Genomic DNA, 25307 nt, shown 5'->3' with positions numbered 1-25307 from the left:
AATCATTCATAAACAATTTATAAACAAACGTTATTCCAGTAACATTGTGTTCAAAGTTATCTGGTCCTTAAAGGATTAGTTCACTTTCAAAAATATTTTTCCTGATAATTTAATTATACATACTCTATACTCTACATGATCCCAGACGAGGAATAAGAGTCTCATCTAGAGAAACCATTTTTTTTTTTAAAATTATACATTTTAACCATAAATGCTCATCTTGAACTAGCTTTCTTCTTCTTCACTATTTGAACTCTGGCAGTGTAGACACTGCACAATATGCTAGTGCAAGTATATAACAATTAGTATAACAATATATACTAATTAATAAGTAATATAACAATTAGTTCAAACTTTGACCTGTGGAGGGCAGTAATACACTTAGCAGTGTCTACACTGCTGGAATTCTAATAGAGAAGAGAGCTAGTTCAAGATGAGCATTTATAGTTAAAATGTATATAATTTTTATTTTTTTAGAAAATGTCCGATGGTTTCTCTAGATAAGACTCTTATTCCTCGTCTGGGATCATGTAGAGCTCTTTGAAGCTGCACTAAAACTGACATTTGGACCTTCAACCCGTTGAACCCCAGTGAAGTCCACTATATGGAGAAAAATCCTGGAATGTTTTCCTCAAAAACCTTCATTTCTTTTCAACAGAAAGAAAGACATGAACATCTTGGATGACATGGAGGAGAGTAAATTATCAGGACATTTTAATTCTGAAGTGAACTAATCCTTTAATAATGATCTCAAAACCTTAGCACAAAAACGTTAATTTAATAATTTTTTCCCCTGAAATGTTTTAGTTGGACGTTAATCTAACGTTTTTTTAAGTTGTTTTAAAACATTGAGAGAACATTAAAAAGTAACGTTCCGATGTTTTATGTTCGCATAACAAGTTTTGAACGTTTTATAACTTAATGGGAACGTTAGCAAAACATTCTTAGAACTTTTTTTATTTTATTTTTTACAGCTTTTTTTTTATTTTTTTTATTAATGCCATAAACCAACAATGTTCTTACAACATATTTTTGTTGGCATATTCGCTGTTGTGAAGTAATCCTCACTCAGTGATCACGTGTCTATCTGAAAGACAATTACTTTGTTCCAAGTAAAACTGTGGTTAATCCAAACCTGTTTCTCCAAACGGTCTCATTTGATTAATGTGATATTTTTGTCTTTCCTCTTTGGCAGAAGAACGTGTTTACGACAAAATGTGTTTCTCCCTGCTGATTGTTTCAGTACAATAAGCCCCGTTTTAAGAGTTTTAAAATTTTGTGACTGGAATAACAAACAAAGAGCTGCGCTCGTGCGCTCCCTTACATTATAAATATTTATTTTACGTTGTGACGACGTTGCAGACGGTAAACTTCCCGGATACAAACCTGACAGTTATTCATTGCACCGCCCACCGAACCACACGCCTGCCTCGTAACCAATCGCGTAGCGTGCGCGTCACGCTTGTATCATTAATATTCATGAGCCAAGCCTCCGTGAGTGACGTCACTGCATCCGTCCGCAGAGCGAGTGATTCAAACGCGCGTGCGGAGCGTCTTTCTGCAGCAGCGACTGAAGGTCAGAGAGACGGACAGCACACTGACACCCGGACCTGAAGGTAATTTATGATATGATGATGATATTGATGATGATGATGATGATGATGAAGACGTGTTTGGTGCTGCCGGGACAGTCCCGTTATCAGAATGATGCTGAACAGGAAATATCAACAAATGATGATGTGCATCATGATAATATATTTCCATTTAAATACATTCACACTTAATAAGGCCGACTGCAGACTATTGTGATGAATGCACAAATGTGATGAATATTAATGAATATATGGACCGGTTGCATCCGGTCTGAATCAGCATCGGTCCTCCGCATCCCGAGAGTAGAAGTGAATAGAATGCCGCTTCTATATTTATCCGGCTTTGATGCTGTAAGCGGGTTTGGCTCATCTGGGTCACTTCAGCGGGTCACGTGACGGGCGTCTCTGTCTGAGGAGATTCAGCATGTGTTTATGATGTTCAGAAATAAAGACGAGCATGATATCATTGCCAGGCCGCAATAATGTAATGTCTGATATTATAACTGCTACATTATCAGACGGAAACACCCTAAAACTGCTGCTGAGCTCACAGTCTGACCTCACTGTACAGTTAGTTTTTGTCAATATTTTAGTTATATTTTATATTTTAATTAAAGTTTTAGTAATTTTGTTGTGTTTTTGTCACTTTTATTTAGTTTGAGATATTTTAGTACTTCAACTTTTTGAAATATTTAAGTTTTATCTCAAATAATGAATGTTTTGTATGTTTTACGCTGGGAGGAATGTAGGACCAACATCTAGAGGCTCACGCTGCGTCCTGAAGGAGACGCCCGGCGCTCTTTCATCAACACACCGCTTTACAAACGTATTTGTTTATCTTTAGGGTCTCACATGAGCTTGGAACTGATTCCAGCGCTGCTGTCATTTCCACGAGACTCTAGAATATCAGTCGCGTCTGGCTCATTTTCCTGCAAAACAAAACAAATTATGGCCGATACCGATTCTTTATATTTGAAAACCGATAACCGATATATTGGCCGATAAATCTAAATAAAAAAATTTTGAATATAAATTTTGAGAGCCTGATTACAAAAACAAAAGTTTCACCATTAAAAACACACAATTATGATGATCTCATTATAATTATATGACTTGCGCTGCACTTAACTGTATTTTCCTTTTTGAAGTGATTTTCAATCATATTTCAAGCAATTCAAACTCTGAAGCATCTCAGCTGGACATAATCCATTATTTATCGGCTTTAATATATCAGCCAAATTTTCTTATCTGGCCGATAACAATAACATTAAAAATAAATACCGATATGGTGGCCGATATATCGTGCATCCTTTATATATATTATCTATTAATATGTATTTTTTAGAGATGCACCGATACTAAATTTCTCCACCGATACGATAGCCGATTATTCAGAGTGATATCTGCCGATACCGATAGTTTGGGGGTTCTGCCTTTTATACCTTCTTTTAAATGAATAATAGTTTCATTATAAATAATAATTAATCATTATATTTTTAATTATTATGTTTTGAAAGAAATGCAAAGAAAAACTTTATTCTCCAATATTAACATGCATTAACTAAATTCTGAAAATGAAATTAATATTTCTCAACTTTCTGAATGTTATTAATTCATATAATTACTGTTAATATTGAACATCAAACTGGTTTCTTTACATAAATCACAATTGCAGTGCATTTTCCTGCCTTCTTTTGATTGACAGCATATATCGGCCCTGACTATCAGCTGTTTTTAAACTATCAGCCAATAGTGTGAAAATTTGCTTTTATCGGCTGATACCGATTATTAGCCGATATATATCGGTGCATCTCTAGTATTTTTCACTTTAAGCATGTATTAGGACTAGTTGTTATTGTACCGCAGACTGAGTGTTGAGAAACACACAAGTTTGTTTTCCAGAAGAAGGTCAAAGGTCATGATAATGACCCTGAAACAACCCTGATATAATAGTAAGAAAAATCTATTTTCTTTTGAATGCAACAGTTTATTGGACCTTTAGACAAAAAATGCATATGTTTTGTATCATATATATTACATCAGGCTCATATAATGAGGTATGGGGAAAAAAACACCTAAATTTTATGCAAAAATGCTTGTAATGTAAGTCAATATATCAGATACTTACATAAAATGCATATAAAATACTCATGGCTTTTTTTAACCTCAGTTGCTTCAGTCCAGTTGAAATATTACTAACAATAATCAGTATAGATTTCAGAGCAAAAAGAGACGGTGGACGTTTGTACAATTATAATAAATGACTTTTTCTTGCGAAAAAACTCTCAACTCTCGATCAGACGACAGAAGGTCTGGAGGAGATGAAAGGCCTTATAGATTCATGATAGAGCAGCGTCTAATGTGAGTTATTGTTTCAGTGGACATGTGTACATTATGTACGTTTATGTTATGATATCTCAGATGTTTCTGAAATATCAAACAGAGGTGGAGACGCACGTCCGTATGATTGTGGACCAGCGGTGTCTATTGTTCCTCTGAAGTCTGGGAAACTCTAGATCTTGTTTTTGAACTTCACGTCTCTCGGCCTTCAAAGTGACCTCGGGAGAAAAGTCAGCAGGTCTTTCCTCTGATTCAAACCCGCTGAGACGTTTTAAAGAGGGCTTAAACTTTGACCTACACTCGATGAAATTCGGTGTAGATGCAGTTTTCACTGCTAGTCAGTTTCATTATTAATTGCAAAGCTGTACGTTGAATTAAACAGCAGGTTTTTTCAGTGTACTAGAAAGAGTTGTCGGCAGTGAAGAAACTCTCAAGACGAGATTCAGACTGACTGAAATCCAGCGTCCTCGTGGTGACCCAGAACGTCATGAGTTTGGAAATGTTAGACCTTGAAAACAGCCTGAGATTAGGTCTGTTTCATTTGTCTAGTGATTTTCACAATGCATTAAATATGATTGTGCCTGAATCGTGCCGTACAGATGATGCTTATGTGATCATCCAGCATTCTGATGATGTTTGGCTAATGTTCTCATAAAATGTGTTTTTAAATGTTTAAATGTTCCATTTCATCATTCTTCAAACATTATGGGAACGTTACTTTTGAATGTTCTCAGAACGTTCGGAAACATTTAGAAAACGTTGACACCTGAAATGTTTCAGGTAAAAACCCTTCAATGAATGTTTCTGAGCAGATAACGTTGAACGAACGTTCTGTTAACGTTACTGAAATGCGTTTTCTGTTAGCTGAGCACATGTACAGATTCAGCTGTTTGTGATGTGAACTGTAGAGGAGGAGAAATCAGGCCTAAAGATGAGGAAGGCCATCTAATTAAATATTCATGAGGCAGCACTCACCACTGGGACCTTGAAGTTGAAGGACGGTCAGAACCGCACACTGGTCACATGGTCAACGATGAGACCTCATTGAGTCTCACTCAGGCTAACAAGCGCTGATGTCTCCAGGTGTCGGGTAACAGTGTCACCTGAGTCTGTGCTGTCAGCCAATCACATCACTGAATTAGTAGTGCGCTCACTTCAGCTTCCGATTGGATCTGCGTCACCGTTAACTAAAAAATATCAAATCAAGAGTCATTTATGGTAAAGAAAGATTTGTTTTTTTACTGTAGATCAGTTTGCTGTAGTCACAACATGAACAATGTCACATTGTTTATTACTTTGAAACACCAGCACAATCATTCAAGTCAGCATGTGGTGATATCAGTTACAATACCTTTGCAGGAAGGATATTTGGATTTGAAGAGCGCAGCTGAAAACAAAAGCTTATCTTACACATGGCTTTGGTTCTGGGGTGTTAACATCACATGAGCGCTGTGTGTGAAACTTCTGGCTTCAGAACTGAAATATCACATGATAAGAATCACTCCAGTTTTGTTTGGTTTGTAAACAATGATTAGTTATGTCTGTAGCCCCGCCCACGTTTCCATTGACTCAAGCAGCAGGAGGCAGATTCCAAAGGGATCTGGAGGCGGGGCTTTGTACAAGTGACTGACAGCTATAAACACTGTTGCCATAGTGATGACTTGTGTTGTCTTGGTGGCCTTTAATCTCCCTAAATCTCTCTCACACACACACACACACTATCTGGACATCAAAGTCAAGATTTCGACGGTTTCCTCAGCAGCAGGAGGAGAGTGTTAAAGTTCTGGTTTTAAGTCTCTGGTTGTGTATAAATAAAATGGTGAAATATATGCAAGGAAGAGAAGACCAATCACATTTCAGTATGCAGATAAATGGCGAAAGATTATAAAACCATTGAATACACACAGCACACCAAACATCTGAAACTGAGTTTGAAGATATGCATCAGTACACTCACAGTGCGATATATATTCTATAAATAATACAGCAAATCTCAGCTACATGATTGTTTATATTACAGCTCTCTATATAAAGTTGTATATAGTATAGTATATCATAGTTTATATAGTATATAGTATATATAAACTATATGATCGCACCACTCTTTATATAAAGTTGGATATGTAACTGTATATAAACTATATGATCGCATCGCTCCCTTTATAAAGTTGGATATATAACTGTATATAAACTATATGATCACACCTCTTCCTATATAAAGTTGTATATTATGTAACTGTATATAAACTATATGATCGCACCGCTCCCTATATAAAGTTGTATATTATGTAACTGTATATAAACTATATGATTGCACCGCTCCCTATATAAAGTTGTATATGTAACTACATAAACTATATGATTGCACCGCTCCCTATAGAAAGTTGCATATGTAACTGTATATAAACTATATGATCACACCTCTTCCTATATAAAGTTGTATATTATGTAACTGTATATAAACTATATGATTGCACCGCTCCCTATATAAAGTTGTATATTATGTAACTGTATATAAACTATATGATTGCACCGCTCCCTATATAAAGTTGTATATGTAACTACATAAACTATATGATTGCACCGCTCCCTATAGAAAGTTGCATATGTAACTGTATATAAACTATATGATCACACCGCTCCCTATATAAAGTTGTATATTTAATTGTATATAAACTATATGATCACACCGCTCCCTATATAAAGTTGTATATTTAATTATATATAAACTATATGATCACACCGCTCCCTATATAAAGTTGTATATTTAATTGTATATAAACTATATGATCACACCGCTCCCTATATAAAGTTGTATATTTAATTGTATATAAACTATATGATCACACCGCTCCCTATATAAAGTTGTATATTTAATTGTATATAAACTATATGATCACACCGCTCCCTATATAAAGTTGGATATATAACTGTATATAAACTATATGATCACACCGCTCCCTATATAAAGTTGTATATTTAATTGTATATAGACTATATGATAACACCGCTCCCTATATAAAGTTGTATATGTAACTGTATATAAACTATATGATTGCACCGCTCCCTTTATAAAGTTGGATATATAACTGTATATAAACTATATGATCACACCGCTCCCTATATAAAGTTGTATATTTAATTGTATATAGACTATATGATAACACCGCTCCCTATATAAAGTTGTATATGTAACTGTATATAAACTATATGATCGCACCGCTCCCTATATAAAGTTACATATGTAACTGTATATAAACTATATGATCACACCGCTCCCTATATAAAGTTGTATATTTAATTGTATATAAACTATATGATCACACCGCTCCCTATATAAAGTTGTATATTTAATTATATATAAACTATATGATCACACCGCTCCCTATATAAAGTTGTATATTTAATTGTATATAAACTATATGATCACACCGCTCCCTATATAAAGTTGTATATTTAATTGTATATAAACTATATGATCACACCTCTCCCTATATAAAGTTGTATATTATGTAACTGTATATAAACTATATGATTGCACCGCTCCCTATATAAAGTTGGATATATAACTGTATATAAACTATATGATCACACCGCTCCCTATATAAAGTTGTATATTTAATTATATATAAACTATATGATCACACCGCTCCCTATATAAAGTTGTATATTTAATTGTATATAAACTATATGATCACACCGCTCCCTATATAAAGTTGTATATTTAATTGTATATAAACTATATGATCACACCGCTCCCTATATAAAGTTGTATATTTAATTGTATATAAACTATATGATCACACCGCTCCCTATATAAAGTTGTATATTTAATTATATATAAACTATATGATCACACCGCTCCCTATATAAAGTTGTATATTATGTAACTGTATATAAACTATATGATTGCACCGCTCCCTATATAAAGTTGGATATATAACTGTATATAAACTATATGATCACACCGCTCCCTATATAAAGTTGTATATTATGTAACTGTATATAAACTATATGATCACACCGCTCCCTATATAAAGTTGTATATTTAATTGTTTATAAACTATATGATCACACCGCTCCCTATATAAAGTTGTATATTATTTAACTGTATATAAACTATATGATCGCACTGCTCCCTATATAAAGTTGGATATATAACTGTATATAAACTACACAATCACACCACTTCCTATATAAAGTTGGATATATAACTGTATATTAACTATATGATCACATCACTCCCTATATAAAGTTGGATATATAACTGTATATAAACTACACAATCACACCACTTCCTATATAAAGTTGGATATATAACTGTATATAAGCTATATGATCGCACCGCTCTATATAAATTTGACTTGAAATTGACAAAGCTGAATTAATGTCATGATTTGATCCATTTCAGTACAGTTGATTCAGTATTATTTGCCATACAATGTGTTGTCATTTGTATAAGCAGTTGAGTTTTTGTCTATATGTGTCAAGATCCATGATAGTCTGAACTAATTGCCCCATGGGTATTAATAAAGCTCTAAACTAAAATACAATGAAACTAAATGAATGCATCTATTTTCATCTGTGTGTTTGCTACTAATTAGTGCTCATTCACAGGTTCGTTCCACCCAGAGCTGCTATATCTGCTCACTGTCTGCCCACCAGAGACTAAAAACAGAATCCGCAGTGTGTCATTTCTGAAGGGTTACAGAAAGAACCACTTGTTTCCAAACAGGTTTCCTGAACACGGCCTCTCGCCTCCCATTGGTCAGTCAAACAGACAGCCCCGCCCCACACTCACGTCATTGGTTGAGTCAGAATCTGAATGGTAGTTGTAAATCTTGTGTTCTGTGTCTCTTGCAGTGATATCCAGTGATGCCTCTCCCTGTCAGACCCCCAGCCGTTCCGCCTCCAGACGGTGGGTGGGGCTGGGCTGTGGTGGTCGGGGCTTTCATCTCCATTGGATTCTCGTACGCCTTCCCAAAAGCCACCACTGTGTTCTTCAAAGACATCCAGAGGATCTTCGATGCCTCGTACAGTCAGGTGGCCTGGATCTCCTCCATCATGTTAGCCGTCATGTACGCTGGAGGTAAAACATCTGGAGATGATGTTTCTCATATGTTTCAGAAATGAAAAGAGGTGGAAATATGAAAAGATCACAGTGTAATGAATGTCGACACGCTGTAGTTCTTCTGATGTTCAGCAGTTCTGAGAAACCACTTTCAGTTCACACTAAATGATATTCATTACTGGACTAATTAGATTGACCCTAAACACGCATCCAGATCAAACTGACCAGCGTCGCACGTAATGCAGGCCGCTCCGAAATTACATCAGCATGTTTTATTATGAACAAGCATTAACATGCAGATTTGACCTTAACATGCAGAGAACACACACACACACACACTTCAATCAGGTGTTTTTCTCATTTCAGCAATGAAAATCATTAGTGAAACCAAATATCCCACCATGCATCTGTTTTATAAGACTTCAAGTAAAACGTTCCACCCCAGAGAACATCATTATTCATTTCTCTTAGACTTTACCCTAGAGACACATGAGTGTGTGTGTGTAATGGACCTGTGTGATCAGTAATGAGCTCGTGTTGTTTTGTGTCTCGTGGATCTGGACTTCAGCAGGTTTGGGGTGTGTGTTTCAGGTCCCATCAGCAGTATTCTGGTGAACGCGTACGGCTGCCGTCCCATCATGATCTTGGGCGGGTTTCTGTGTGCCATCGGGATGATCAGCGCCTCCTTCTGCAACAACGTCATGCAGCTCTACATCTGCATCGGCGTCATCGGGGGTGAGCCGGACGCCACATACACTCAAACCAAACGCTGGCTAAACTCTTTCTTCTTGAAGTTTTCTGACTTTTTCCTCATGAATGTGCATACAAAGTTTGTTTTGGAGAGGCTGGACAAATTTTGATGACAACATTTGTGTTAGTGCTCAAATTGACCCCATTTGGTTTCCATACATCTCGCCAAAAATCAAGCGGCAAAGAGTAGAACAGAAAACCTTTTGTCAAAGACTATAAGACCTGAAGTTTACTCGAGAGTCATCTTCTAAATATTTCAGGGAGAATTTGCCGTTTCTTCATCTATTTGAGTTTCACAGTCAAAATAAATCTGTGTTTCTGTTTGCTATATTTTTTTGGGATCTCAATTACTAGTCTGTTGCAGCACTAAAAAGAAGAATGATAAACAAGACATGACAAAAACCAGACATGACAAAAAGACAGAGGCTTTTTAAACCAAGTACAAACAGCAATAAGTATTATTTAGACTAAGTACAAATAATGTTAGACACTATTTATACTTAATTGTAGTCTTTTCCACCTCAGTGTGCATCAAAGACATGTTTTTATTATGTGTCTGTACAGCCAATTTTGAACAAAAATATATGGGTCAAAATAACACAACAGGAGTTTATAATTTCTAATTTTTTATATATTTTTGGTTTTATTTAAAAACATGACTCTTTCGTGTCAATTTTTGGTTATTAAATGTATGGAAACCAATAGGGGTCAATCTGAAGTACACATTTTCAACACAACAGGGGTTCATAATTTCCCATATTTCATATTTTTTTAGTCTCTTACAAGCTACAATATAGGTTTTTACGCAAAAACATGATTTTTTTTAGTGGTTTTCAGAGTGTCTATTTTTGGTGAATTGCATTGAAACCAATAGGGTCCGTTTTTAAAGATTTATTTTTGGCATTTTTGCCTTTATTGTGACAGGAAAGTAAGTTGACAGGAAGCGAAGTTGGAGAGAGAGGGGGGGACGGGATCGGGAAAGGTCCACGAGCTGGGACAGGAACTCGGTACGCCCAAAGCGCAACTGCCCACGAGGCTATTGGCGCCGACCAGTGGGGTCAATTTGACCCCCAACACAAACAGTGTAACCATACTATCAACACAATAGGAGCTCATAATTTCTCTTATCTCATATTTTTTAGTCTCTTACAAGCTGCAATAGAGGATTTATGTAAAAACATAGTGTGATTTTCATAGTGTGATTTTTGGCAAACCAATGTGGATCAATCTGAGGTACCCACACAAAGCTCAATTTTAACTCACTGGATTGGGAAATCAGCCAGTCAATCATCACTAGTACTCGTGCTCATGGTGATGTGGTCAAACACCAAGTAATAACCGTGTCCGTGACCGTGTCTTGTTTCCTCTCACAGGCTTAGGTTTGGCCTTCAACCTCCAGCCGGCACTTACGATGATTGGGAAGTACTTCTACAAGAAGCGTCCCATCGCAAACGGCTTCGCCATGGCCGGCAGTCCTGTGTTCCTCAGCACGCTGGCGCCGCTCAACCAGTATCTCATCAACGAGTACGGATGGAGGGGAAGCTTCCTCATTCTCGGTGGGCTTCTGCTCAACTGCTGTGTGGCCGGGTCGCTCATGAGGCCCCTGGTGGCCCCGCCAAACCAGAGCAAGCCGATCGAGGAGAAACCAGCCGTGTCCAAGACAGAGAAGGCCACAGCCTGGCAGACGGTCAACAGGTACCTGGACCTGACGCTCTTCAAGCACCGCGGCTTCCTCATCTACCTGTCGGGAAACGTCATCATGTTCCTGGGGTTCTTCGCGCCGATTGTCTTCCTCTCGCCCTTTGCCAAAGACAACGGCGTGGACGAGTACCAAGCAGCCTTTCTCCTCTCCATCCTGGCCTTCGTGGACATGTTCGCCCGGCCGTCCATGGGTCTGCTGGCCAACTCTCGCTGGGTTCGGCCAAGGATCCAGTACTTCTTCAGTTTCGCCGTGCTGTATAACGGCGTGTGTCACCTACTATGCCCGCTGGTCGAGACCTACACCGGTATGGTGGTGTACGCCATCTTCTTCGGCTTCGCCTTCGGCATGGTGAGCGCGGTTCTGTTCGAGACGCTGATGGATCTGGTGGGTGCTCAGAGGTTCTCCAGTGCCGTGGGTCTCACCACCATTGTGGAGTGCTGTCCGGTGCTCATCGGACCGCCGCTGGCAGGTGATAACATACGATACATTCAACATTTACATTTAATCATTTAGCAGACGTTACTTACAATTGAGGAGAACAATAAAAGCAGATGAACCAACAAAAGGGCAACAATACGCAAGTGCTGTGACTAGTCCCAGTTAGTCTAGCGAAGGAAACGTAGCACTTTTTTTGAATAGAAAAAAATAGAATAGTAAATGTTAGTATTATTGGGTCACGTGTTGACGAAAAAGATGCGTCTTTCTTGAAAATGACTTGGGTTGAGTTAGGCAGGTCATTCCACCAGCAGGGAACAGTCCAGGTAAAGATCTGTGGAAGTGATTTTGTGGCTCTTTGGGATGGCACCACAAGGCAGAATGCATGCTTCAGGAAGGCATATAGGTCTGAAGTAGTGAGTTTATGTATAGAGGTGCAGAGCCAGTGGTTGTTCTACAGGCAAACATCAGTGCCTTGAATTCGATGCGAGCTGCAATTAGCAACCAGTGCAAATTGATGAGAAGAGGTGTGACGTGTGCTCTCTTCGGCTCGTTAAAGACCACAATGTGGTCTGTGAAGTTTAACTGATCATCAGTCACAACTCTGAGGTTCCTGGATGGAGTTATTGTTGATGAACCTAGCTGAATGGAAAAGTTGTAATGAAGTGTAACCCCTTGTAGTTCTGTCTTTGCAAGGTTGAGTCATCTGGATGGAATAAGAGGTATAATTGTGTGTCGTCAGCATAGGATCAGAGAAATCTTTTAGGATTTGCAAATTTTGGCCAAATAGTGGCCAAAATCGCACAGTGTGAACAAGACACGCTGATCATCAATCACAACTCTGAGGTTCCTGGCTGTGCTGGATGAAGTTATGGTTGACAAACTTAGCAGAATGGAGAAGTTGTGATGAAGTGTTGGACAAGTAGTTCTGTCTTTGCGAAGTTGAGTTGAAGGTGGTGGTTCTTCACCCAGCAAGAAATGTCTGTCAGGTATGCAGAGATGCGAGCAGCTGCTGTCAGATCATCTGACTGGAACGAGAGGTAGAGTTGTGTGTCTTCAGCATAGCAGTGAAAGGAAAAGCCATGTTTCTGAATGACAGATCCTAGTGGTGACATGTAGATGGAGAAGAGAAGCGGTCCAAGCACCGAGCCCTGAGGAACTCCAGTAGCTAGATGTTGTGACTTCACACCTCCAAGACACCCTGAAGGACCTACCTGAGAGGTAAGACTTGAACCATTATCATGAGGGTTGACAGGAGGATCTAGTGGTTAACTGTGTCAAAAGCAGCAGACAGAGTCGGATGATTTGCATGCTGCTCTTGCCAGTCTCAGAGACTTGGTTGAACACGACTTGCTCAAGTGTTTTTGCAATGAAGGGAAGAAGGGATTCAGGAGTGAAGCTGCTGCATTTAGAGTGTGTTTCTTAAGCAGTGGGGTTTTCCGAGCCTGCTTAAATACTGTGGGAAATGTACCAGTGTGAAGAGAGGTGTTAATAATGTGAGTGAGTGCAGGTACAACTGAAGAAGAAATGGCTTGAAGTAGGTGAGTGGTAGGAGGGTGATTGGATTTCTTTTGTTGTCTTTCCTAATGTAAATGTAATTCCTCTTTGTACAAATTGAGCACTTTACACATACACTTTCTATAATCACGCTGAGCTAATACATGCATGGCATTTGATCTGCAGGGAAATTAGTGGACATCACAAAGAACTACAAGTACATGTACCTGTGCTGCGGAGCGGTGGTCGTCTTCGCCAGCATCTGGCTCTTCATCGGGAACTTCATCAACTACCGGCTGCTGGACCGCGAGCGCAAGCGCGAGGAGATGTACAAACAGGCCGAGCAGGAGGAGCCGGCGCAGACGGAGACCGACGCAGACGATCAAGCGGCGCAGCAGCTCTGTGGGAATAAAGACGGCGTCATGCAGTGCGAAACAAACATCTGAACGTCTATGCAAACACTGGACTTGTGAAGACACTGCCAAAGTCAATCAGCATGACAAGGCTTCATTAGACAGATCACAGATGGGGAAATCAGCACCTGTCCTTCAACTAAACACGCACTTTGATATAGACAGGCTTTGTGTCGCTCATTTCTCGTGGCTCAGGTTCAGCAAACGTCCGCATTAGAACAGCAGACGGTTCTGTGTTCAATGCGCCGCTCATTTGAGTCTGTTTTATACGTTCACACACACACACACACACACACACACACACACACACACACACACACAGGTATTAGTGTATAAAGCGGCTGCAATCCGATCTGATGTTACTGAATGTAAATCTGTGTGATGCTTTAGAGCCTTATGAATCCGTTCCTGACCAAAATTACTTCTGAGGATTATTACTGATCATTATTACCAAATCTAGAAGCTTGAAGCAATATGATTTACACCAGAAGTCCTCAGGGGAAATGCTAGTTTCGTTCTGTTTTGGGGTTATTTTTTACACAGCAAACATACAGACGGTTTAATGTGATTATGGAGTGGCATCATAAACACTCTTTAACCAATGATGTATTGCCTTAAATAAAAATTAAGCATCTATTATTCTACTATGAACTGTGTATATATTATATTTAATGAATTTGCTGATGTAAATTTACTAGGCAAGATGCTTATATAATATACTGTATGAAATGCATCTTAAATTCTATTTTGTTTCATATCTCGTAGTGCTGCCTTTCTTTAATGCCCATGTTGAGAATGTCCTGAATGGAATTAATTCAACTCACAAATTTCACGTCTATTTCAAGACACAAGCTTTTGTTGTCATACGTCCAACGAGCACCAGAGGTATTAATAATTATCATTAAGTTATTACCTTTACTGTAGTACTATGTATGCATTATAATGCCAGAAGATGATGATGATGTGCTATTTATAGTATGTAAATAACTAACGACACTAATCACATTTTTATTTAATGATGTGGTTATGTTCATCATTTTGTTTTGTATCTTATTTTCTCTTTTTTTTATCATTTGTTGTCATGTTTGTCAGGAAACACAAACAGAACAAATGCACCAAACTGCCACTAAAACATTCACATGCATTATTATTTTGTATTTTATTATTAACTTCATGCTTCTTTTTTTTTTTGGTAATTGTTAAAGTTAGCCAATAAATGTAATCATTTTAACTGGATCTTTAACCTCATGGTATGTTGTTGTGACTGTATTCACTTCATTCGTTCGTAATTCTGGATGTACTGAAATTTTAAATTAAACCACAACATCTGGAAGATGCCTTGAGATCTGTAACTTCACAGTTCAGTGAATCAAATGTTTTGTATTTTGAGGGGATTTCATGTTACTATACAATAATTACTTAAATCTTAACGCAATACTTCTCCTTATCTTCTTCAATGCTCTGTTGTGTTGTGAACATCAGCACAGCTTCGATTCAGTGCTTCATGAATCAATGAATCAGTGTTGTTGAACGAATCGGTTGATTCAATGGCGTAACGATCTGCAGAAAGAGAAACATGCTTTATCTTATTAGAGATTTTATTTATTTATTTATTTATTTATGGGTCAAGAAAATAACTATGGCAAAAGCAGATTTTACATAACAGATTAAAAAAAAAAATGGTCAGAATACTCTCACTTTACCTGAATAGCACAATTTCTTGTGATTTTAGAGAAAAAATATGAATCCCATTTATGCCACATAAGAAAAAAACATACTTTGGTAGAACGTATTATTTATGACACAGACTACTAAATCGTAATTATGATATAAATGTAGAAATTATGAAATACTAAGTTATAATTATTACATTAAAAATAAGTCATATTATGTCAAACTCATAATAGAAAGTCATAATTTCGGAGTTTTATCTCTTAATTATTACACTGAAAAACAAAAATGTCATATTATGACTTAAAAAATCAAAATTATGACTTATGTCATGCCATACTTTAGCCTTTTTAATCTCATAATTATGAATTAGTATGTCATAATTATTAAGTAAATTGGTGGCCCTCTAGCGGTTAATAAACAAAACCGCGCATGCGTTTTGCGGAAGAACATTGTAGCCGGAACTACTTCTCTCTGTTTATGTCTATGGGGAGGTACTGTGCTACTCCGCAGCGTTTGGGTCTAAAATAGTCCGAAAATAAACACTTATTATAAGCGTACCGTGATTCAGGATAAGACAAAAACACGGTTTGGAAGATTAATTCATGATGGATTCATGACCCCAGCTCATTATATACATTTAGTAAATTGTGAACAAAAAGCATTAATGAATGAACAAAAAAAATTAGTGCACATTTCAGCTTTTTATGTCATAATGATGACTTTTTATGTTATAATTATGGCTTCAATAATAATGAATTCACGAACAGCAGATCTGATTCTTAAATATGTTTACATGTATAACGATTCAACAAACTACTGTATATCTTGTGTATTCTGTGTGTGTATTCTATAAGTGACCAGCAGGAGTCGCTGTTCCGCTTCATAACTACCGAGATTCACCGACAATACAGCTTTTATATGAATCTCTCTCTCTCTCAGAGCATTATTATTTCCCGCAGAGAGAGAAAACAATCATTTGAGTGGTTTTAAAGACTTTAATTGCTAAATTTAATTGCTTAATTATACAGAGTTATTCATTTTTAACGTCTTGAAGGAGCAGGTGCATAAAGTCTGAATGATAAATCCATTGCTGCATCACAGTTCGCATACTTGTACTATGCTCTATAAGTATGTAGTGTTTTTGTGAAGAAAAAGTAGATACTTTTGAGTGTGAAGCAGAAGAGTTTGTAAGCGACAAAGTACTTCATCAAAACTCTCCTCGTGTGTTTGAATAATGATGCATTTGAAAGTCAATGGCCAAACATATCTTTATGAAAGTTCACAATGCTGCTGCTGATGAAATAAAGTGGATAACACTGAATAAATATATTTTCGTCAGGTTATATACTGATTATTAATCACCCAAAGCCCTTTATCTAAACCTCTCTGCTTAAAGGTGCAGTAAGCAATTTCTGAGACAGACACGCCCCTCCCTTCATTACTCCGCCCCCAAAACGCACAAGCACACAATGCAGTGGAGCTCTCTTTATCATAGAGAACACGCCTTTACTGCTGATTGGCTCACTTTCTCCTCCCCATCACGAGTGGACACGCCCCCTACTGCTGATTGGTTCACTTTCTCCTCCCCCATCATGAGTGGACACGCCCCCTACTGCTGATTGGCTCACTCTATCCTCCCCCATCATGAGTGGACATGCCCCCTACTGCTGATTGACTCACTCACTCTATCCTCCCCCATCACGAGTGGACACGCCCCCTACTGCTGATTGGTTCACTTTCTCCTCCCCCATCATGAGTGGACACGCCCCCTACTGCTGATTAGCTCACTCTATCCTCCCCCATCATGAGTGGACACGCCCCCTACTGCTGACTGGCTCACTTTCTCCTCTCCCATCATGAGTGGATACGCCCCCTACTGCTGATTGGCTCACTATCTCTTCCCCCATCACGAGTGGATGCGCTCCCTACTGCTGATTGGCTCACTCTCTCCTCCCCTATCATGAGTGGACACGCCCCTTACTGCTGATTGGCTCACTTTCTCCTCCCCCATCATGAGTGGACACGCCCCTTACTGCTGATTGGCTCACTTTCTCCTCCCCCATCATGAGTGGATACGCCCCTTACTGCTGATTGGCTACAGTTTTTTGTGTGCTCGGTCTGATCTACTTTCAGCTGTGCTTTTCAAAAATCTGTCAGTTTCTCATATCCACCGTGTTTGTAGTTTTTTAACACTTTTTATTTGTGGTTGTAGTTCTAATCTAAACTGAATGGGAACATTAGCAAAACATTCTTAGAACATTTTTTTGCTCTGTCAGCGATCCGTGACCCGTGACTGACCTCAGGGGTCACTCTGAGGTCACATGATCTCCACACACGTGATGTTTATGGATGAAGCAAAACATATTGACCCTGCGGGACACGAGCAGCTGCTGGAGACTGAATAAAATAAGGATCAGATTGAAACATTCGGCACAGGAAGTGAAGAATGCGTGTCACTTCCTGCGGGTCCGTTCGGGTCACAGCATAAAAGCATAATAACTGTTTGATCATTTGTGATTCAGTGTTTCAGACTTCATGACTGATCCTGATTCAGTGTTTGTTGTGCAGATGAAGTCGATCACAGCAAACGTCCTTCCCGCTGCTGAATCTTCGTCAAGGTTGATTCTGACGAGGGATTAATGAAGACGAGCTGCTGTAATGTGTCTGAAGGTGATTTTCAGACGGTTTAATCATGTAAATTGAGGCCGTATTAGAGCTGCTTTGCACTTTTTAATATTGCTGACGCTAAAAATCCATAAAGTCGAGCAAGAGAAAGCCAGTGTTTGTTTGTGATGACAGATTGAGGCGTGTGTAATGATATTCATAGAGGTCTGGAGGACTGCAGCCGCACCTACAGTTATGAATTCATAATTATATTGATGCTTTAAGTGTTACACTCCAGAGATTATTTAGTTTTAATTATGAGAGTAATTAACGTGTTTAAAAACATTTAATAGATACGACTTTAGCAAAACTCCAGATTATTATTGTCTAGCAAACAATTTATCATAAAACAGAATTAATGAAATTACTTAATTAATTAATAAACGAATGAATAAATGGAAAAAATAAACAAATTAATGATTTAATGAATGAATAAACAAATAAAATGAATGAATAAATAAACAAATGAATGAACGAAGTGAATAAATAAATTAAAAATAAATAAATAAAAATGAATGAATGAATAAACAAATGAATGATTTACTGAATGAATAAATGAAAAGTGAATTAATAAATTAAAATTAAAATAAATAAAAATGAATGATTTAATGAATGAATAAATAAAAATAAATAAACAAATAAATGAATGATTAAATGAATGAATAAACAAGTGAGCAAATGAATGAATGAATAAATGAACAAACAATGAATAAATAAAGCGAATTAATAAATAAATTAAAAATAAATAAAAATGAATGATTTAATGTATGAATGAAAATAATTAAACAAACAAATGAATGAAATAATAAACAAATGAATGATTTACTGAATGAATAAATAAATTAATAAATTAAAATTAAAATAAATAAAAATGAATGAATTAATGATTTAATGAATTAATAAATAAAAACAAATAAACAAATGAATGAAGTGAATAAATAAAAAATAAATAAAAATGAATGAATGATTTAATGAATTAATGAATAAAAATAATAAATAAACAAACAAATGAATGATTAAATGAATGAATAAACAAGTGAGCAAATGAATGAATGAATAAATTAACAAACAAACAATGAATAAATAAAGCGAATGAGTAAATAAATGAAAATAATAAAACAAACAAATGAATGAAATAATAAACAAATGAATGATTTACTGAATGAATAAATAAATGAATAAAGTGAATTAATAAATTAAAATTAAAATAAATAAAAATGAATGAATGAATTAATAAATATAAACAAATGAATGAATAAATGAAAAAATAAATTAACAAATGAATTAATAAATAAATAAACAAATAATGAATGATTAAATGAACGAACAAACAAATAATGAATAAAGCAAATAAATTAAAATGAATGATTTAATGAATAAACAAATGAATAAATAAATAATTGACAAGTTGACAAAAATGTTTTAGTATAAAATGCATGTGTCAAGGAAAGTCATTTTTATTTTGTTTCATTATTTTATTTATTATTATTTTACAGATCTTCTGGTTTTGACCTGACCGGGTCATGAAAAGGTCAAATGATCAGATATTCTGATCTGGTCTAGATCTCTTCCTGCACGTCGGTTTCGATCTTTTAAAACAAACTACTAATAAAAGACTGTGATTTCTCCACAGGAAGCTCTCAGGAGGTGTGATGAAGTTTCAGGCAGAATCTGGACGTGTTTGTGATGAATGTTCAGCTCTTATCAGCTGCGGTTTGTGTGAAGCTCACGTTCCACTAACACCGAACACAAGAGCGTGTTCTGACCGAGACGACACTGATGACCGACACTGATAGACGCTCAACGCCGACACCCTGAACGAGCATCATTACTATACATGATCTCTAACTGCAGAAATAGTCAAAAACTCTTTAATAACAATCACAAAATAATGAAATACTGTTTCATGCCCTTTTGGAACTTTAAATCTGAGCAGATGTTTTTACCATCATCATCATCATCATCATCATCATCATCATCAGAGCTCATATTCAACATCTCAAACGTTGTTCATAATTTCATGCAAATAAATGAATTGAAATAAAATATAACTTTGCATTTTATTCCATTCTCCTATTTCTTGACAGTCCTGCTGTTCATTGTACTCTGCTGTCAGGTTTATTTTGCACTGCAGCTTCTGAAACTGAACTGAGACGGACGGATGGAGCGAGAGCTTCAGTTTCTAATGCATGTGCTGTTAATATTAGATGAGCTTCAGCTTTTAATGGCTGTCCAGAGATCAGAACACACACACACACACTCGGATCGACAGGACTTGCTTCTGCTCTGCTGTACAAACACTGAATGATGTGGAGGTTATTCGGACCCTCCAGGCTCAATCCCACCTCAGCTTTATTCCTCTACCTGCTTCACCTTTGTTTGAGAAATTGAAAATGGAAACGTTCACATGCTATTAACCTCTAGCCCGGTGACAATCACTCTGAAGATGAAGCACGTCCCACTCCAGTTTCTCATTCTCGACTGCAGTGTATAATACAGCTAACAGGGAACGTTCTCAGAACGTTCTTCCAGTAACGTTAACAGAACATTTGTTCAACATTATCTGGTCTTTAATAATGTTTTCAATGTTTCAACGGTTTTTAAATGTTAGAACATTCAAAAGTAACGTTCACATAATGTTTGAAGAATGATAGAATGGAATGTTCCCTCAACGTTCACATAATCAAGAAAAAATGTCTTTAAAACATTTTCATAACTTAATGAGAACGTTAGAAAAACATTCAAAGAACATATAACTTTGATATCAGTTGAATCTGAACATGTAAGTCACTCAATGTACATTAAACCTCATTATTAAACAGTTCTGGATCCCTTTATAGGGATGCACTTATTTAAAGCAATTATTTTCACTATTTTATTGTTTAAAAACACCGATTATATCCTGTCAATCAAAAGGGGTGGAAAGACTTCAACTCATACAGTGTGTGAAGAAAATCTCTCTCGTGTTGAATTTAGGGCTGTCGAAGTTAACGCGACAATAACAGTTAAAAAAAAGCAACATTAAAGCAATCTCAATTTGACCCTCTGAATCACCCGTAGCCAGGGTTGCCAGTTCTGCAACCCTAAATTAAACTATTTGTTGCGCCTTTCATCCAATAATCGCAAAGATCTTTGTGCTCAGCTTTAAAATGATGTCCATTTTATCACGAAATTCAAACAAAATGTTGTTTTGGCGCTCTTAGATGTGACGTGACAGATTAGTTAAAGCCTTTTTTACTTTAATACAAGATAATATAGCAGGAAAACACATGAATGAACATCAGAAGGTATGTTGAAAGATACAGAACAACTTACTGAAATGAATCATGTCTCATTTATGTTTGAACCGTGGAAAGACTTCAATTAAACGCCTCATTTATCTCCTAGAGAGGAGCTTATTTACTGTTAATTATATTTTTGCATGTTTGTTTGAATAAAAAGTGCTTATGAAAACTATGAGCAGCTGAGTTGTAAACAAACATTTCAGTTTTTATTTGAGTGTGATTATTATATCTGAAAATAAATAGCAGATTAATATAACAGTTTGAGCTCTGATGTTAATTGTAGCCTCTAATATTATAGTAATGTACCAAATGAGTAGTTTACAGCATTAGTTTGGTGATATTTCTTACTTAAGAAAATCAAACTCATTATCGGCAGATGTAATTCTGAACTTTAGCCTGTATTATATCAGTATCGGCAGACAGATTTAGTATCGGTGCATCTCTAGTATATTCATAATATACAACAACATGTGTTACTTAAATATCATTCAGATATGTGAGCAAGTTAGACATTTTCAGCTGATTTTTGTGAAGCTCTTCCATCAGTTCAGTTCTAAACTACTGCTGCGAACATGTGAAAGTTACCCGAGACCGCAGGGAAGAAGCAGAACTGAGGCTTTTCTTTTCTATTCTGGGACTCAAGATGAGGTGAAGCAGTCAAAATGACATGAACTCAAATGAATTTCAAGGCCTTATTAAAATGCATCTCATTTCAAGCTCTCGTATGGCCATTAATCAAATAGTACAGCAGATCCATCTGCGCTTTTAATGAAGTCTGAAGCTCAGGAATAAATGGACGTCCAGCTCTGGCCATCCGATCGTTTAAACATGGCCAAGGCAAAGTTTGCAGCACATTTAGAGCGAAAGATGCAAAGAAAGACAAAACTTGAATCTTCAAAAAAATATAAATTTGACTGATATCAGAGCAGATTTGGTTTGTGAGAGAGTTTATATCTGCTGACTATAATATATCAACATTATAGAAAGTAAAATCATCAGATCCCACTGAACATCTGCTGAGATTCTGACCCGCAGTTTAACACACCTGCAACCTTATGCAAATACGCTCTGAATAAATGAATAACAACACGGATGGAAGAATAAGCAAACATGATATTAAAATATGATGTTGTGCATGAGACCATCATCGTATTTAATGTGTTTCTATCGTCTGAGATGATCAAAATCAGTCTCATTTTTCATGCCTTTCATCTGGTTGTCACACACACACACACACACACACACACGATCATTCGACACACTGGAGCGTTTGCCGTGCGGTTTGACTTCACTTTAAAGCTCTGTATCAAATGACTAGATCATCAGGAATCCACGTGAAAGCGCTTCAAACCCGCCGGAGAAACATTATCATCGCGTCAGACGCGGACAGACGGCCGTTTGACTGACAGCTCTCGGCGCGAGCGTCTCCTTGAAAACCTAGAAGTTTAAAGGAAGAGCGAGAGAGAATCGCAGCGTTTTAGCTGTCACTCGAGAGAGAATCTCCAAAAGAGTCGAGACCAGGAAACCTGATGCTGTGCTTACAGAGAAAGACACTTTATTCTCGCGCTGAAGGTCACGATCTCAGCCAGCCGATATTATTCTCTTCTGCTCTGTTTGCTCAGATTTAGCGGCTCATATTGAAAGTTTACCTGCGTTCCTGTCGGCAGGGAGTTATTTGCTCATTCTGAACGGAGTGTTTAACTCATCCCATTTTTGCTGGATCTCCAAGGATTTCTGATGAAATGAAAAGGAGAATCATATGTGAGATGAAATCACGAGTTTCAGAAGAGATCTCAACAACTTCTCATTGTGCTCAGATTAGCCAAGACTCACTGTAAAAACATTATCTCAGAACGTTCTGGCAAGGTTCTCTTAACGTTATGAACAAACGTTCTTCCAGTAACGTTAATAGAACATTCATTCAATGTTATCTGATCTTTAATAATGTTCTCAGAAGGTTCTTTCAAGGTTCTCTCAACGTTATGAACAAACGTTCTTCCAGTAACATTAATAGAACGTTCATTCAATGTTATCTGGTCTTTAATAATGTTCTCAGAAGGTTCTTTCAAGGTTCTCTCAACGTTATGAACAAACGTTCTTCCAGTAACATTAATAGAACATTCATTCAATGTTATCTGATCTTTAATAATGTTCTCAGAAGGTTCTTTCAAGGTTCTCTCAACGTTATGAACAAACGTTCTTCCAGTAACGTTAATAGAACGTTCATTCAATGTTATCTGATCTTTAATAATGTTCTCAGAAGGTTCTTTCAAGGTTCTCTCAACGTTATGAACAAACGTTCTTCCAGTAACGTTAATAGAACGTTCATTCAATGTTATCTGGTCTTTAATAATGTTCTCAGAAGGTTCTTTCAAGTTTCTCTCAACGTTATGAACAAACGTTCTTTCAGTAACGTTAATAGAACGTTCATTCAATGTTATCTGGTCTTTAATAATGTTCTCAGAAGGTTCTTTCAAGGTTCTCTCAACGTTATGAACAAACGTTCTTCCAGTAACGTTAATAGAACGTTCATTCAATGTTATCTGGTCTTTAATAATGTTCTCAGAACGTTCTGTCAAGGTTCTCTCAACGTTATGAACAAACGTTCTTCCAGTAACGTTAATAGAACGTTCATTCAATGTTATCTGATCTTTAATAATGTTCTCAGAAGGTTCCTTCAAGGTTCTCTCAACGTTATGAACAAACGTTCTTCCAGTAACGTTAATAGAACGTTCATTCAATGTTATCTGATCTTTAATAATGTTCTCAGAAGGTTCCTTCAAGGTTCTCTCAACGTTATGAACAAACGTTCTTCCAGTAACGTTAATAGAACGTTCATTCAATGTTATCTGATCTTTAATAATGTTCTCAGAAGGTTCCTTCAAGGTTCTCTCAACGTTATGAACAAACGTTCTTCCAGTAACGTTAATAGAACGTTCATTCAATGTTATCTGGTCTTTAATAATGTTCTCAGAACGTTCTGTCAAGGTTCTCTCAACGTTATGAACAAACGTTATTCCAGTAACGTTAATAGAACGTTCATTCAATGTTATCTGGTCTTTAATAATGTTCTCAGATCGTTCTGGCAAGGTTCTCTCAACGTTATGAACAAACGTTATTCCAGTAACGTTAGTAGAACGTTCATTCAATGTTATCTGATCTTTAATAATGTTCTCAGAATGTTCTGTCAAGGTTCCCTCAACGTTATGAACAAACGTTATTCCAGTAACGTTAATAGAACGTTCATTCAATGTTATCTGATCTTTAATAATGTTCTCAGAACGTTCTGTCAAGGTTCTCTCAACGTTATGAACAAACGTTATTCCAGTAACGTTAATAGAACGTTCATTCAATGTTATCTGATCTTTAATAATGTTCTCAGAACGTTCTGTCAAGGTTCTCTCAACGTTATGAACAAACGTTATTCCAGTAACGTTAATAGAACGTTCATTCAATGTTATCTGATCTTTAATAATGTTCTCAGAATGTTCTGTCAAGGTTCCCTCAACGTTATGAACAAACGTTATTCCAGTAACGTTAATAGAACGTTCATTCAATGTTATCTGATCTTTAATAATGTTCTCAGAACGTTCTGTCAAGGTTCTCTCAACGTTATGAACAAACGTTATTCCAGTAACGTTAATAGAACGTTCATTCAATGTTATCTGATCTTTAATAATGTTCTCAGAACGTTCTGTCAAGGTTCTCTCAACGTTATGAACAAACGTTTTTCCAGTAACGTTAATAGAACGTTCATTCAATGTTATCTGATCTTTAATAACGTTCTCAGAACGTTCTGTCAAGGTTCTCTCAACGTTATGAACAAACATTCTTCCAGTAACATTAATAGAACGTTCATTCAAAGTTATCTGGTCTTCGATAACG

The 25307-nt window shown here is 36.7% G+C and overlaps 1 protein-coding gene across 2 annotated transcripts; it reads left to right on the top strand.

Annotated features, from left to right (window-relative positions):
* The first annotated feature begins 1479 nt into the window (after positions 1 to 1479).
* zgc:165507 (uncharacterized protein LOC561188 homolog) lies at positions 1480 to 15033 on the top strand. Of its 2 annotated transcripts, none has more exons than XM_048154877.1 (5): positions 1480 to 1616; positions 8796 to 9021; positions 9595 to 9738; positions 11127 to 11924; positions 13574 to 15033. In XM_048154877.1, exons 2-5 carry the CDS (start codon positions 8808 to 8810, stop codon positions 13831 to 13833), a joined length of 1416 nt encoding a protein of 471 aa, XP_048010834.1. In that variant the 5' UTR covers positions 1480 to 1616; positions 8796 to 8807; the 3' UTR covers positions 13834 to 15033. The 2 variants fall into 2 exon arrangements, with proteins under 2 accessions (XP_048010834.1, XP_048010835.1); XM_048154878.1 differs by lacking the exon at positions 1480 to 1616 and adding an exon at positions 8558 to 8699.
* The last annotated feature ends 10274 nt before the right edge of the window (positions 15034 to 25307 follow it).

The sequence above is a fragment of the Megalobrama amblycephala genome, linkage group LG14 (assembly GCF_018812025.1).
Source record: "Megalobrama amblycephala isolate DHTTF-2021 linkage group LG14, ASM1881202v1, whole genome shotgun sequence".
NCBI lineage: Eukaryota > Metazoa > Chordata > Actinopteri > Cypriniformes > Xenocyprididae > Megalobrama > Megalobrama amblycephala.
The sequence above is the reverse complement of the archived record's forward strand: the minus strand, read 5'-3'. Positions and strand labels throughout refer to the sequence as shown.